The 16,108-nt window shown below is 39.0% G+C and overlaps 1 protein-coding gene across 1 annotated transcript; it reads right to left on the reverse strand.

Annotated features, from left to right (window-relative positions):
- Nucleotides 1-855: 855 nt before the first annotated feature.
- Nucleotides 856-8,630, reverse strand: LOC139324383 (vomeronasal type-2 receptor 26-like). The gene is made up of 5 exons (XM_070954095.1): nucleotides 8,595-8,630; nucleotides 4,606-5,454; nucleotides 3,707-3,934; nucleotides 1,850-1,976; nucleotides 856-1,754 (listed from the first exon to the last, which is right to left on the reverse strand). Exons 1-5 carry the CDS (start codon nucleotides 8,628-8,630, stop codon nucleotides 856-858), a joined length of 2,139 nt encoding a protein of 712 aa, XP_070810196.1.
- Between the last annotated feature and the right edge of the window lie 7,478 nt (nucleotides 8,631-16,108).

Consider the following 16,108-nt stretch of genomic DNA (forward strand, 5'->3'; position numbering starts at 1 on the left):
TTTCTTTCTTTCTTTCCTTCTTTCTTTTTGCAGCAGAGAAGAAAGCTCAGCAGTTTTAATTTTTTCTTATAATTTAATTTGGCAAATCAATTCTCTATCTTTCCCAATTAGCAATAAACTCTTTAAAATCCAACCGTCTTGAAAAGTGCTGGGTGTTAACAGCCTTAACGAGCCTTAACGAGCCTTAACGAGAGTTAAGTTTCACTTTTACACCCTGAGAAGCACAAACGCCATTTTCTTCAATGCTTTAATCAGCTTCAAAAGGTAGCAGTTTAAGCGTAAAATTAGGGGTTGTTACTTGCGATTGTCTGAGATTGTCTGCTCCCTTGTCTTCACTCCGTCTGCTTAGATAATCAACTTGAATCTCCGTTAAGAAAGCAGAAGTGGTCGCGACATTTTTTTCTGCTTAAAGCAGAAGCGCCCTGGATCTCGGAGTTTTATCAGATTTCTTGGGGAGCTCTCACCCTCCAAGCCCCCAAAACTAGTTCAGGGGCTTTCAGGGAGCTCTACCCCGATCCGATGACTCTCCTTTCCCTCTTCTCCTGAGGGAAAGGTTTTTCAGTCGCTGGACAGCTGATTTGCGCTGTCAAGGCGGTTTTACAAGATCACAGGGCTGGCGCTCCAAGAAAGAGTGTCCAGCAACATCGGCGGAGCCACAGGAAGCCTGTTTATCCATATGATTTTATGGTCCCTGTTTATAATTGCCTTCCAGAAAGAAAAAAAGTTCTGATCTATCTTAAATCTCAGACAAAGGCCAATCTTCTATATTGCACATTGTTCTCTGGCTTAAATGTGCCAGTGGGAAAGATCTCCAACATCTATATATAAAGGATATCAGACAAATGTAAATATTTGTTAAATTTTTCTCTTCATCAGCTGATGTTTATCATTCAGTTCAGGTCTCATCACAATGATAAAACACTTGGGAAGGAAGATACACATCAATAATCCAGCACTGGAGGAGATCATGGAGAAGATCTCCACAGCCAACGTGTATCTTCCCCTTGTGCTTAAATAGGTTGGGATAAAACATAGCCAAACACTGCAGAAGACCAACATGCTGAAGGTGATGAATTTGGCTTCATTGAAACTGTCGGGTAACGTCCTGGCTAGAAAAGCAGCAGAGAAGCTAACCAGAGCAAGAAAACCCATAAAGCCCAAAACACAGTAAAACATGACCGAGTCTTCATTGCACTCCAGGATGAGTTCTTCAGATATTGAGTGTGCGTCGAAATCTGGGTACGGTGGGGACGTTATCAGCCACACAGCACAAAAACACATTTGAACAAGGGAGCAGGCCAGAAGAATGAAACTGACCATTCTTCCCCCCACCCATTTCCTCAATCTGGAACCAGGTTTGGTGGCCATGAATGCGAAAACCACCACAAAGGTTTTGGCCAAGATGCAAGAGACTGCCACAGAAAAGATGAGGCCAAAAGCTGGTTGTCGAAAGAGACACACAATCCTATTGGGTCTCCCAAGAAATAGAAAGACACAAAGGAAAGAGAGGAGGAGGGAAACTAGGAGAAGGTAGGTGAGATTCCGGTTGTTGGCTTTGACAATGGGAGTGTCTTTGTGTTTCATGAAGATTGTGATGACCAAAGTTGTCATTAAGGAAAAGCAAAGGGAAAGAATGGTCAGACTGATCCCCAAGGGTTCTTCATAGGACAAAAAGGTGATCCGCTTTGGAATGCACATATTTTTCTCAGGATTTGGATATTGATCTTCTGGACATGGAGAGCAGTCATCCACATCTGGAAAAGAACACATCGATTGGAATTGTTACCATGGATTATAGACAGTGTTGAACGCTCATGGCTTAGTCCCATTATATTTGGAAATTTCCTACCCTTCTCCTTTGATATTTTCCCCTCTGGACACAGACGACAAGCATAGCAGCAAAATGACTTCCCTTCTATCTTTTCCTTGCTGTATCCTTTCTCACAGGGATCATTACACAGAGATAAAGGCAATGCCTATCAGCGAATGAAAAAGAATATTTTAAGATGGAGAGGAAAAAGGAAGTGCTTGGAGAGATATTGTTACTGTGGAATCAACTGCATAAAAAATAGATTGATAAAGAGATGTAATGTGATTACGTAGTTTTGAGATCTAATTGTTCTGAAATAATAATTCATTAAATATCTACAATTATTGGTATAAATAGTTTTCTATATCCATCAACACCAGACTCCAAAGATAATTTTTGTGCTGGCTATATAACAATATCCTGTTTCCCCAAAAATAAGAACTCTTCCAAAAATAAGTCCTAGCATGTTTTTTATGCATGTGCCTAATATAAGCCCTAACCCCAAAATAAGCCCTACTTAAGAGCCGTGCAGCCGGCAAGGTGGGGGGTTAGAGCTGCCCCACACACCCCATAGAAGCTTACCTCAAGGCCCTGGAGGCCAGGCCATCCATGCCCTGACACCTGCCTCTTGGTACCAGCACTGGCAGCCATGTGCTACAGGAGCCCATTTGGCCCACTTCTTGTTGTTCATGGCCGCAACAGAGCAGGAGGCCGAGCGGCGTGCTGGTGCTGGAGTCACAAGGCAATGCAGATGTCAAGGCATGGATGTCCTGGTTGTTGGAGCCCTGAGGTAAGCTGGTGTGGGGCACAGGGGGCAGCTCCCCCTCCCACCCTCTTCTCACCTCGTGGCTGCAGTACGGGTGTGTCGTTTGGCCTCATGCTCCATTGTGGTCATGAGCAAGCAGAAGTAGGCCGGCAGCCATGTGGGGTCCTGCTGGATGGGACTGCCAGAGTCGCTGCCGTGAGGCAAGACAAGTGTGGGGGATGGATGGCCTGACTCTGTGAGCCCTGAGGTAAGTTGGTGCAGGGTGTGTGTGGCAGCTTTACCTCCCACTTCATGAGGGTGGTACTGGTGCACCATGTGGCCTCCTGCCCTGCCATCAGCAAGCAGAAGTGGGACTACTGTAGAGGGAAAAAAATAAGACACTCCCTCAAAATAAGACCCGGTCTTATTTTGGGTGAATCACAGAAGTTTCTCAACTTCTGAATTTTGAAGTCACCAGACTGGTGAAATCTACTACACTGGGTTGTAGCTTTTACTTCAAAACCATGAAATTGTTGTGGCTCCGTCCTCCGAGCCTATCTTATCGGAGGAAGAAGGCTCCGAACATGAAGGAGAGGGGATGGCCAGGCCTCCCTCTCCAGGACCCTCCTCTCTGGCAATGCCTCAGGTGTCTCCCGAAGGAGAAGAGATTGGCCAGGAGCCAGGTGTTTCCGAGCCGTCGGATAGTGACTAAGAAACATTGTGGTTGGATCCACGCCAGCGTCGGCGAGACAAGCGTGCGCAGCAGAAAAGGAGGCGTGCCAGAGATTAAGCTGAGTCACTGGACCACACCCCATAGGCTATAAAAGGGAGTGTGGTGGCCATTTGGACTCTGTGACGGACAAAGCTAAATCTCTGGCGAGTCACTTTGCACCTTTGGACACAATGCCTATTTGCTGTGGATTTAATTACAAACTGGACTATTGGGTGCGTGTGTGAGACGGGGACAGAACAGAAATATAATATTTTATATCAACTATTACAAAAGTAATCATTCTTACAGATAATTTTTTCCTTCCCTAGAACATTTATACTTAGGCTCGTTCATAGATGATGCCGTAAGACTTTCATCAATAAAGACACTTTTATGCTACCTTAAGGAAGCAAGACCAATCTAGATTCCAGCAGCTAACCTGATTAAATCCTACTGGCCAAGTGATGGAATCTACAGAAATACTGAAGAACTTCTCGGCTGGAGCTGTGGGATCTACCATCCCAACTTTGATCCTAACAAAGGATTGGTTTGGGAATGAGATCCAGTTGATAATATCATATCCACCAATGAATTCTCCCTTTTCATCAAAGGAGATCTTCTCACCAACACTGTTGTTGAATCTGACACTTCTCAGAAAAGAATGAACCTGAAAAACAGGGACAGCCAAAGAGGAACAAAAACAGAAAAGGACAGAGAAGAGAGAAAAATTTTATATATTCAAAACATACACATGGATGTTTCTTTAAAGAAAATATTAAAACATTTTAATATTTCAGTGGTAGGCCTGTATCAAACAAATAACATAACAATCATTCCAACAGAGAGGCAGAGGTAAAATATCAGGTTACTGGGGAAAAAATTAATATAGAATAACACACACACAAAAAAAAAAAATCCAGCAAAAAATTAATTAGCAATTAGTTTAAATACTAAAGCCTCATAAGCCGGATGACTTCTGATAAATACATAATAAATACTAGGATGCACATGGCTATAAGCCATGGTAGCGCAGTGGTTAAGAGAACAGTACTACAGGCTACGTCTACTGACTATCGGCTGCCTGCAATTTGACAGTTCAAATCTTACCAGGCTCAAGCAAGCAAGATAATAACAAGATAAAACAAAATGAAAACATTTATGTTTATGTATGCATACACTCACTCTCTCACACACATACACAAGAAAACATACTTTCCAGTTACATATGTTTTATCCTATTGTTGTCATGAGCTTTAGGACAACATGACCTGGATGACTGAGAATCTCCACAGATATACAGATATGATTGTTTCCGCACTAATCTGTTTACAGGCTTACCTGCCACCACGCTTGTTTATGAAATTGTTTCCTTCCTTTTTTCACTATTGCTGTGTCCCTGGATTTGGATAAATACAGAGATTGCAAAGCGTGTGCCACAGCATAGACTGCATTGTAAATATTGTAACTCTGGCCACTGATGCGTGTTTCAAACACAGATGTAGGAAGAGTCTCAAGCTTCTCCTGTCCGGTACAAGTTACCTCAGATGTCTCTGTTTTTGAGAAGAAACAACCAAATGCCTGTTCCCAGAAATCTTTCCGAAAATGATCGTGATGGTCATTCTTTGGACTTAGATTGTGAAGAAATTCCTGGAAATCCTGGACCTTTTTTGTGTGAACTGCAAAGGATAAAGCCCCATGTAGGAAATTGACGTCCCAAGTTTTATGAAGGGACATTGAAGTGTACTCTGTCTGAGCATTTATAAGCCAGATCTTTTGCTTCTTTGGTATGTCCTCCACTTCTGAAAACCGGAGGAAAGTTCTCAGAATTGTTATGGTCTGAATGTCACCATATACGATTATCACATTGGCTCCGCTCTTCATGAGAACATGGTATATACGTAGTCCTTCCTCCATAAAATCCATAAAATCATTATAGAAATTTATGTTTGGTAATTCTGCTATGAACTCAGTGCAGATGCCATACTCGGAAAAGGAAGGGACGACCTCCTGGACAAATCTCTCTGCTTTCTCATCCTTCACTACAAGAATCCCAACCCAGATCCATCTTAAGTACTTCAATAGGTGCATGAGACCCTTATGTTCATGGGATTCAACATTTGGAAACATTTGCAGGAAGAAAACCGCTTGAGTCTCTTTCTCCATGGCTGGAGCAGAGCCATAGGTCAACTAAAGGAAGACAAACATATGCATATCGAAAGGTCTACGTTTTTCTTGCCATGTACTGTACATTTATACATCCAGACTAGACTGTGTTGTTTCTCTTTGTCATATATGCATATTTATTCATACATTCATTTATATTTTTGTCATGTTTATATCGTGTATATTGGAGGTGGTTAGTCTGTGAGGGCTATATGTAACAAATTTTCATTTTAATGTTCAAGGAGAGAAGCAATTTAGAACCAAGGAGAAATTTCTTGATAGTTAGAACAATTAATCAGTGGAACAACTTGCCTCCAGAAGTTGTGAATGCTCCAACACTGGAAATTTTAAAGAAGAGATTGGATAATGATTTGTCTGAAGTGGTGTAGGGTTTCCTGCCTAAGCAGGGCATTGGAATAGAAGACCTCTGAGGTCCCTTCCAACTTTCTTGTTCTATTCTATTCTATTCTATTCTATTCTATTCTATTCTATTCTATTCTATTCTATTCTATTCTATTCTATTCTAATTAATATACATTTAAAATGACAGTAAAGTTATTCTAAGTCCAAGTCTAAGTGAACCTCTGAATATGTGTACCATATTTTTCGGAGTTTAAGACGCACCTTTTTACTCCCCAAAAGGGGGTGAAAATTTAGGTGCGTCTTATACACCGAATGTAGCCCTGCCCACCCACTGGCCCCCACCCTCTGGCCTGTGCCTCACAGCACTTACCTCCTTGCAAGCAAATAGCAAGAAAAAACAGCCCCTTTCAGCTTCAGCATAGGTTAATTAGCACAAGTTGATTAGATCGGCCTCCCGACTCTCAGCTGATTTGCTCTCAGCTGTTTTGCGCAGGGCTCTCCTGCTTGCTGCAAAAAGTGCTGGAGCAGATTTTTTTTTTCCCCTAGCTATGCTGAAAAAATGAAACTGAAAGTAAAGCAGGTTCTTTGCTGCAACGTGACAAAATGAGGCAGAGAGAGATTTCTTTTTCTTTTTGCTCACCAAAAAAGGTAGGTGCAAACAATGGGAAATTTAGGGCAAAAGAGGAGAGTTCAAGATTTTAAAACACAAAAGAAAAAAAGCTCTATTTAACTAGGGAATTGTAATAATTGAGATACTATTCATTGTATATTGTGTTGAAAGCAGAAATGGTTAAGTTCTGGTTTGGAGGAATATATGGGGAAAACTATTTGGTTTATTATTATTGGTAAATATAATTAATTGATTTGTAAGAAATTGGTTTGCATGGAAATAATTGGAATATTCATGTTCATATTGATTAATATACAAAAAACAATTAGTTATAACTAGTTGATTTATATAAAAATGTTGAATTTGTATTAAACAACTGTAATATTAAATAATTAACCAATGTGAGGATGGATATAAAAATAGATGACAATGGGAAGGGGTATAATATAGAATAGAAGGGAAAAATTGAATTTGATTAATATTAGAGATGAGAATGAAGGGTAATATTGGTTTTTTTTAAAAAAAAATAGATGAGGAATAAATATGGCAAAAAGGAAATATAGAAATTGTAAATTTAATTGAAGAGCCTTGATAGTACAGGGGTTTAGTGCACCCTGTTATTAACACAGCTGCCTGCAATTTCTGCTGGTTCGAATCTCTCCAAGGCTCAAGGTTGACTCAGCCTTCCATCCTTTCTAAGGTAGGTGAAATGAGGACCCAGTTTGTGGGGGCAATAAGCTGACTTTGTATAAAAAATATACAAAAGAATGAAGGCTATTGCTTAACGCATTGTAAGCTGCCCTGAGTCTCCGGAGAAGGGCGGCATATAAATCAAATTTTAAAAAAAATTAAAAAAATGACTAAACACTGTTTAAATTTGTGAACCAGCCAAATACTCTGTTCAAAGAAAATACATTGTATGTTTGTATGTGTGTTTGTCTAAAAAATAATAATAAAAAAAAACTTTAAAAAAAAAACCCAACCAAAAAAGGTAGGTGCGTCTTATATGCCGGTGCGTCTTATACTCTGAAAAATACGATATATTTATTTGAGTTTCTTGGTGGCCTTCAGCTTATATACTGAAACACTATGCAACTAGTTGTCTTTATTTAGAAATATCAACCCAAATGTCCCTCTATAGCGTGAGAAAAAGGAAAAGAACAGAGGGTCCACCTATTCTCCAAAGCACCTGACAGTGGGACAAGAAGCAATGGATGGAAACTAATCAAGGAGAGAACCAAGTTAGAACAATTAATCAGACAAACTGCTTGCCTTCAGATGTTGTGGGTGCTCCATCACTGGACGTTTTTAAGAAGAGATTGGACAATCATTGATATGAAATGGTATAGGGTTACCTGCTTGAGCAGAGGTTGGACTAGAAGATTTCCAAGGTCCCTTCCAACTCTCAATTCAGTGTCTTGCATTGAGGAATGTTTTTCATTGCCCAATATCCCCACTATCTGTTCAATGTTACGAGTACTCATACTCTCAGAGTTGCGCTCTCATGCGCAAGTCGTTGTGCCCACGTGACACCCCTCCTGTGCGAGCTGCATTGGCTCCCAGTGGTCTTCCGGGTGTGATTCAAGGTGTTGGTCACCACCTTTAAAGCGCTCCATGGCATGGGACCCGGGTACCTTCAAGACCAACTTCTGCCACCAATAGCCTCCCACTGGCCAGTTCACTCCCACAGAAAGGGTCTCCTCAGGGTGCCATCAGCCAAGTTATGTCGGCTGGCGACACCCAGGTGGAGGGCCTTCTCTGTGGGAGCCCCAGCCCTGTGGAATGAACTGCCCCCAGAAATGCGTAAGATCTCCGAACCCCGGTTATTTCGTTGTGCACTCAAGACCCTGTTGTTCCGCCAGGCTGAGCTATCAACATAACAATTTTAAATTGGGTTTTAAATTCCTGGGGTTTTAAATTGAGCCGAATTCATTTAATAATTTTAAACTATTTTAACTGATGTTGTCTTGTGTTTTTAATAGGCTGTACACTGCCCTGAGTCCTTCGGGAGAAGGGCGGTATAGAAATAAAATTATTCTATTCTATTCTATTCTATTCTATTTGGTAATCCTATCAAGCAAAAAATAATATCCTGGAATCTGAAAGTTGTCTCTGTTTTTAAGAAAAAGGTGCATGCAGACCTCTGGAGGGATATGGCAATATAAGAATGAATATCTTCTGCACTTTGTACCTGAGGAACTTTGTAGATGCACAATACAGCTGCCATGTGAAGAGAGATATCAGGTCCCCCAATCACTGCAGCCAAATGTTCTGGGATCCCACACTTGTAGTTAGGGATGAATTTGCCGTGAGTGAAAGGCAGAAGCATTGAGGCGAAGTAAGTCCAGCTTGGACTGAAATGGCTGTTAAAAATATGGAAGCCCAGCGTGACATTGGGTAGGATCTGACAATGTTTATTGATCTCTTTTAGAGTAAACGCTAAGGCCAGGACATGCTGGTAATTCTGAAAAAATATTCTGTAAAGAATATAAAAAAAATACATTAACAAATGTCTGCTTCGTACCATGGCACCTGAAATCCTTCAGCACAACACATTTCATGGAATGTGTCAGTGCAATATCTTGAAACATTGAAATCTGATGGCAGAATTTTTCATTTTCTTGTTAATTTATTCATTATGTTTATATTATTTTAATTTTTGTCTTGGTTACCACCTTTAGAGCGCTCCATGGCTTAGGACCTGGGTACTTCCGAGACCGCCTTCTACCACCAGTAGCCTCTCACCGGCCAGTACGCTCCCATAGAGAGAGGCTCCTCAGGGTGCCGTCGGTCAAACAGTGTCGACAGGCGGCCCCCAGGGGGAGAGCCTTCTCTGTGGGGGCACCTGCCATTTGGAACGAGCTCCCCCCGGAGATACGGAGGATCCCAGATTTACGCACTTTCCGCCGTGCCCTCAAGACCTTTTTATTTCAACAGGCCTGGCCTAACTTCCTTTTCATTGTTAATTTTAAATTTGTTTTAAAATAATAGGGGTGTTTTAATCTGTATGGGCCAAATTATTTAATGTGCTTTTACACTGTTTTTTAAATTTTGTATTATGTGTGTTTTATCTTTTGGCTGTTCACCGCCCTGAGTCCTTCGGGAGTAGGGCAGTATATAAATTCAAAATAAAATAAAGTAAAAGTAAAATTTATTTCAGATGATGGACGTGTGTTTAGTCCAAGCATGTCCAAACTCAATTACTGTTGATTGACCCGTTACCTTTGCTTGGAAGTTCCTTCCAAGCTTCCGTACACTTTCTGTGAGGTAATAATTTCTAACATGACTTTTGAATTTTACTCCAGCTTTACTCCAGTTTGAGGTTATGTATGGCTATGTTTTTGATTTTTTGCTTAATATTGAAAACACTGCTTTCTTTTTTTTTTCCCTCCAATTTTTATTTATAAGTATAAACTAAACAGAACAATGAAACGTACAAAACATAAAAACATATAAACATCCATTTCAATACATGTCCAGTTTGTCGCAACTATAATATACATTTCTCTTTGTATTTTGACTCTTCCTTATTTGGTCATTCCTTTTTATCTATCTAATAGTGATCTTTGTTGACCTATATCTGTTCTTTGTTTCCATCATATTATATTTGGTCATTTTATTTACTTCCTATTGCTTCATCTCTTTCTTATCTTTCAACCAACTATACCACTTTTCCCATACTAAGTAAAAGTCATGTTCTTCCCTATTTTGTAATTCCTTTGTGAGTCTATCTAATGCCGCACATTCCATAATTTTATTGATTACTTTATCTGGTGTTGGTATATCACTACTCTTCCAGTGTTGCGCGTATAGTATTCGTGCTGCTATTATCATATGTATAATTAAATAGGTTGTTTCTTTTTCATACTATCCATTCACTATGCCTAATAAGAAACTTTCTGGTCTTAGTTCTATCTTTTGGTGTGTTATTTCCTCTATTTGTATTTTGATCCTTTGCCAATATTGTTTCGCCATTGGGCAGGTCCACCACATATGGTAATAAGTGCCTTTGTGATGATTGCATTTCCAACATGTTGATGGCATGCCGGGGAACATTCTTGCCAATCTGGCTGGTGGCAAGTGCCACCTATAAAACATTTTATAGAGATTTTCTTTATAGGATACAGACATTGTCATTTTATAATTTATTTTCCATAGTTTTTCCCATTTGTCTAATTAAATACTATAACCGAAATTTTTTGCCCAGGTTATCATATTTTATTTCACTACCTCTTCTTCTAATTTATAAACTCGTAAGTAATTGTAAATTTTTTTGATCAGTTTGTCCTGTGTCCCTTGCAAAATTTTATCTAATTCTGTTTGACCTTTTTGAAATTCAAATTGAGCCAAATCTTTATTGTAGCTTGATTTTATTTGTATATACGGCCACCAGTCAATGTCTGTACCCATCTCTTTTAGTTCTTGCCTCGTTCTTAGTTCCCCCTGATTGTTTAACAGATCTTTATAAGTTTTCGTTTTGTTATAGTCCTGCTTTCTAAACTTTATTCACACCCTTAATCTATTTAAAGGGTTCCATCATGTCCCCCATTTCCCTTCTGTCCTTCAGGCTGTACTTATTCAGTTCCTTCAAACTCCCCTGGTATGTTTTGTCCCTGAGACCCTGCACCATTTTTGTTGTTTGTCTCTGGACTGACTCAATCTTATCGATATCTTTTTTTTAAGTGATGTCTCCAGAACTGGATATAGCATTCCAAATGGGATCTCACTAAAGCCCTATATAGCAGGATTAGGACCTACAATTTTTTCTGCTTTTTTTCCCTCTAGTAATGCATCCATCTTTCCTATTAAGCCCAGATATTCCCATTGTGCTCAGAGAGAGAAATATCTGTTTCTACCTAGAATCGAAATCACAGCCTCCTGATTGTGAGGCGAGAGCTCCACCTCATTTCTACTACAAAACAAACATGGGCTTCAAATTGGAAGTGCTATTTCCTAATAAATGGCCCAGTATCAAACTGCAGCTTTTAAGAATGGCTTATATCCAGAAAGAAATTGCTGAATTTTGGTGCCAGAAATATCAAATGAAAAAGTTATCAAGGGAAATATTCCCTCCCTCCAAATCTTAGTGATAGTTACATCCTCATAAATTAAACCATAGTTATAGATATTAGATAGATATAGTTATAGATATTTAGATGTGGTTTGTTATAATTGGAAATTTGGCCTCTCTTTCAACTTTACGTGGGTGCTGAAATTTCACTTCAAATAAAATAAACCTAAGCATCTCATTTAAGATGCTTCTTTCTGGAGCCTTTGTCATGAGAGGAAAACATTTCAAGCATCATGTGATTTAGCACTACAGTCCAAAATCTGACAATAAACTGATGGTGTACTTACATAGTTCCCTCCTGAAGTGCCTGAGAAGGATGTTGACTGAAATCAATGGGATCTGAAAATGTAAACAATGCAGAAATAATGCCAGCAATGTTGATGTCGCCAAGTTGATGATACGTGTGACGAATAGGAACAGGCTCCTGAAAGTCACATTGAAGGCTAGGATCCTTGCACACCACTTGAGACATCACTATTAACAGCAACTCCATGAAAACTAACATCTTCCATGAGTTTCTTCTTTCTGTGTAGAGCTGCCTCTGTCTGCCAGAAGATCTTTGAAGTAGATCAGATCGATCTGTCTTCTTGAGATGTTTTTCTGACACAAATAGAGGGTGCAACATACTATCAAATCAATCCACAGAGCTCTGGGGCTCCGAACCATGGCATGGAATATCATGGGGATGATATATATCATCCTTCAGAGTCCTCCTTTTTCCATGGGATTCCCTAGGATCTGGAGGAGAGAAACTGGCTCATTTGATAATGATAGTGAGACAATCATATATGTGAACATCTTCAGTACATGTGAAGGCCTCCTGAGGCAGGAAGGCAGGTGTCACAAGACAAAAATAAAATCATTGTATCCATAAATGAATATACAAGTGTAAATTTAGTTCTATTCTATTCTATTCTATGCTATGCTATGCTATGCTATGCTATGCTATGCTATGCTATGCTATGCTATGCTATGCTATGCTATGCTATGCTATGCTATGCTATTCTTCCATTCCATTCCATCCCATCCCATCCCACCCTCGTCTCCTCTCCCCTCCACTCCTCCGCTCTCCTCCCCTCCCCTCTCCTCCTCTCCTCTCCTCTATAATTCTCCAGTCTGGCGTGTCTTGTCTTGTCTAGTCTAGTTTAATCTTCCCTTCTGGAGTATCTTGTCTAGTCTAATCTAATCTTACCTTCTACTACACTGTGCTACTCTACTCTCTACTCTCCATTATTTTGCATTCCATTCCATTTTTTTTTTCATCCATTCTTTCAGAAATGTGGATGGTTATTGAACTATTGGGTTTTCATTTGGTTGCATTCTACTTTTCTGGATTGGTATATGATGCCATAGGGTGGTACTTTACAAAGTTTGATTTGGGAAACTGGCAAATGACAGCATGGCAAGTATATAGCAGAGTTGGGATTGGTTTACTAGCCACAGAAAAGAGGAAAAAACTCAGCTTCGCTAAGGTCCCAAACAATATTATTAATTTAAAAATTAAATAAATGGGAGTCAGAATGCGGTTTTATTTAACTCTCTTAAGAAGCTGGAATCAGTTCTCTACTAATCAACCATTGGGTGGCAAACAAATTTAATAAACAAACAAACAAACAAATATTTATCCTTTGCCATTCTGCTTCTCTGTTTTCTTTTAACTAAACGATGACAGAGAGGATGCTAATCAGCTACAGTTCTTTGCAGCCTTAGAAGGAGCATTTAAAACCACAGGACATCCCCTGGAGACCTGAGAAAGCATCATACCACTATAGAATACAATAGGGAAATAACTTTATTGTCACTTTGAATGTACACTAATCAGCATACATTAAAATGAAATTTCATTGCATACAGCTCTCAAAGGGTCACCACCTTCAATATACACTACATAAACTTAAATGAATGAATGAATGAATGAATGAATGAATGAATAAATAAATAAATAAATAAATAAATAAATAAATAAATAAATAAATAAATAAATAAATAAATATGTACCGTATTTTTCGGAGTATAAGACGCACCTTTTTACCCCCCCAAAAGGGGGTGAAAATTTAGGTGCGCCTTATACACCGAATGTAGCCCTGCCCACCCACTGGCCCCCACCCTTTGGCCTCTGCCTCCCAGCAGTTACCTCCTTGCAAGCAAACAGCAAGAAAAAACAGCCCCATTCAGCTTCAGCATAGGGTAATTAGCACAAGTTGATTAGATCGGCCTCCCGACTCTCAGCTGATTTGCTCTCAGCTGTTTTGCACAGGCTCTTTTGCAAACTCTTGTTTTGCAAGCTCTTTGCTTGCTGCAAAGAGTGCTGGAGCAGATTTCTTTTTCCCTAGCTAAAACGAAACTGAAAGTAAAGCAGGCTCTGCTGCAACGTGACAAAATGAGGCAGAGAGAGAGATTTCTTTTTCTTTTTGCTCACCAAAAAAGGTAGGTGCAAGCAATGGGAAATTTAGGGCAAAAGAGGAGAGTTCAAGATTTTAAAACACAAAAGAAAAAAAGCTCTATTTAACTAGGGAATTGTAATAATTGAGATGCTATTAATTGTATATTGTGTTGAAAGCAGAAATGGTTAATTTATGGTTTGCAGGATTATATGGGGGAAATTATTTGGTTTATTATTATTGGTAATATAATTAATTGATTTGTAAGAAATTGGATTGCATGGAAATAATTGGAATATTCATGTTCATATTGATTAATATACAAAAAAGATAGTTATAACTAATTGATTTATATAAAAATGTTGAATTTGTATTGAACAATTGTAATATTAAATAATTAACCAATGTGAGGATGGATATAAAAAGAGATGACAATGGGAAGGGGTATAATATAGAATAGAAGGGAAAAATTGAATTTGATTAAGATTAGAGATGAGAATGAACGGTAATATTGGTTTTTTTTAAAAAAATAGATGAGGAATAAATATGGCAAAAAGGAAATATAGAAATTGTAAATTTAATTGAAATGACTAAACACTGTTTAAATTTGTGAACCAGCCAAATACTCTGTTCAAAGAAAATACATTGTATGTTTGTATGTGTGCTTGTCTAAAAAATAAAAAAAAACTTTTTTAAAAAAAAAACAACCAAAAAAGGTAGGTGCGTCTTATACTCGGGTGTGTCTTATACTCCGAAAAATACGGTATGTATCCACATATATTATATGACACAGAAAAACAACACAGTTAGATTTGGATGTATGCATGTACCAATTGTTGTGTTAAAATTAGTATTTTCATTAATTGAAACCATCAGTAAAATCTATGATATTTCTTCTTTTGGAAAGGAATTTTCCTGTGCATTACTGGAATGACAAATGTTCTTAAGGCACGTATTGTAAAAATAATGCATCCTTGTTTAATGCACAGTCAACAAAAAGAAGACCAACTGGATGGAGTTTATGAAACAGATATTATTAAAAACCATTCAAAACTAACTGGTTGGAACTGAAGAAGCCGATGATATCTCATCCCATGGGGTTGGATAATCTCATCTAATGCAACCATGTGACCTCATTCTTAGTTTTCCTACAGTGGCATTCTACCATCTTTTGGCTCTATATATTGTTAGAGCTATTGCTCCATGCTCCCCACCACCTTTTCAAGCCTCTCACACCTCCCAACCCTCATAGGCGGATCCAGCCCTGTGACCCATGGTGTTGGATAATCTCCCCCAGTGCAACATCATTCTTGGTTTTCCTACCATCTTTTGGGCCTTTTCAGCACCCTCACCTTCTCTGTACACCAAGGGGAGTTTCAGGACTCCCCACATCACAAAAAGGCATACAGGCATGAACCTGTCCAGGGCCTTGCTTGCTTTCTGATTCCATTTGGGACAAAACCCTCCACAGGATGTTGTCCATTTGTGAGAAAAATCTCCACAGAGCTATACAGCAGAATCTCCAGGATATCTTCAAGCTCCTTCTGAAACCCAACTGAGTGGTCAAGGATGAACTATTCAAATAGGTGAGCATTGAAAAATCTCAGAGCCACCAGGGCATCGTCTGGCCATGACGGGGATAATGACATATTCCCCCAGCAGATCATATTACTATTAGTCTGAAAAAATAATAATATCTGGAGTATGACCATTATCCCAAATCGTGCCTTGGATAATCTGGGGTACATCCATGGTCATCTCATTGGGGTGAGATGGTTTCTCAGATCACCTAGTTGCAAATTCCAGGCAGATCTTTTGAATTTAGCCCATTTTTCATAGGTATTCCCTACACTAGAAAACTGCCAGTGTTTGCTTGTTTCAGAAAAAAATCATAAGCCCTAACTTTTTAAATGAAAAGTTTGTTTGTATTTAACTCCACTTCTTTTTCACATTCTAGTGTGCATATGGATGAAGATGATCAGTCAAGACAAATTTACAATTAATATTTAATCATATATTTAGTCAGAGCTGTCTATCATACATGAACTATGTCCCTACATCAATTTATCCTTATGCCTTTATGGTCCCCATTTATAATTGCCTTCCAGAAAGGGGGGGGGAGTTCTGATCTATCTTAAATCTCAGACAAAGGCCAATCTTCTATATTGCACATTGTTCTCTGGCTTAAATGTGCCAGTGGGAAAGATCTCCAACATCTATAGATAAAAGATATCAGGAAAATGGAAAGATTTG

Source organism: Pituophis catenifer, unplaced genomic scaffold, assembly GCF_029215685.1.
Source record: "Pituophis catenifer annectens isolate HBS135680 unplaced genomic scaffold, rPitCat1.0.hap2 SCAF_15, whole genome shotgun sequence".
Taxonomy (NCBI): domain Eukaryota; kingdom Metazoa; phylum Chordata; class Lepidosauria; order Squamata; family Colubridae; genus Pituophis; species Pituophis catenifer.

What these genes read in the sequence shown, in the direction of transcription:
- LOC139324383 (XM_070954095.1), bottom strand. Translation starts at nt 8,630, where the DNA reads ATGGCAGCTGTATTGTGCATCTACAAAGTTCCTCAG. An exon ending in ATAAACAAGCGTGGTGGCAG is followed by an intron (nt 3,935 to 4,605) that starts GTAAGCCTGTAA and finishes CCTGTTTTTCAG; the next exon opens with GTTCATTCTTTTCTGAGAAG. An exon ending in GAAAATATCAAAGGAGAAGG is followed by an intron (nt 1,755 to 1,849) that starts GTAGGAAATTTC and finishes GTTCTTTTCCAG; the next exon opens with ATGTGGATGACTGCTCTCCA.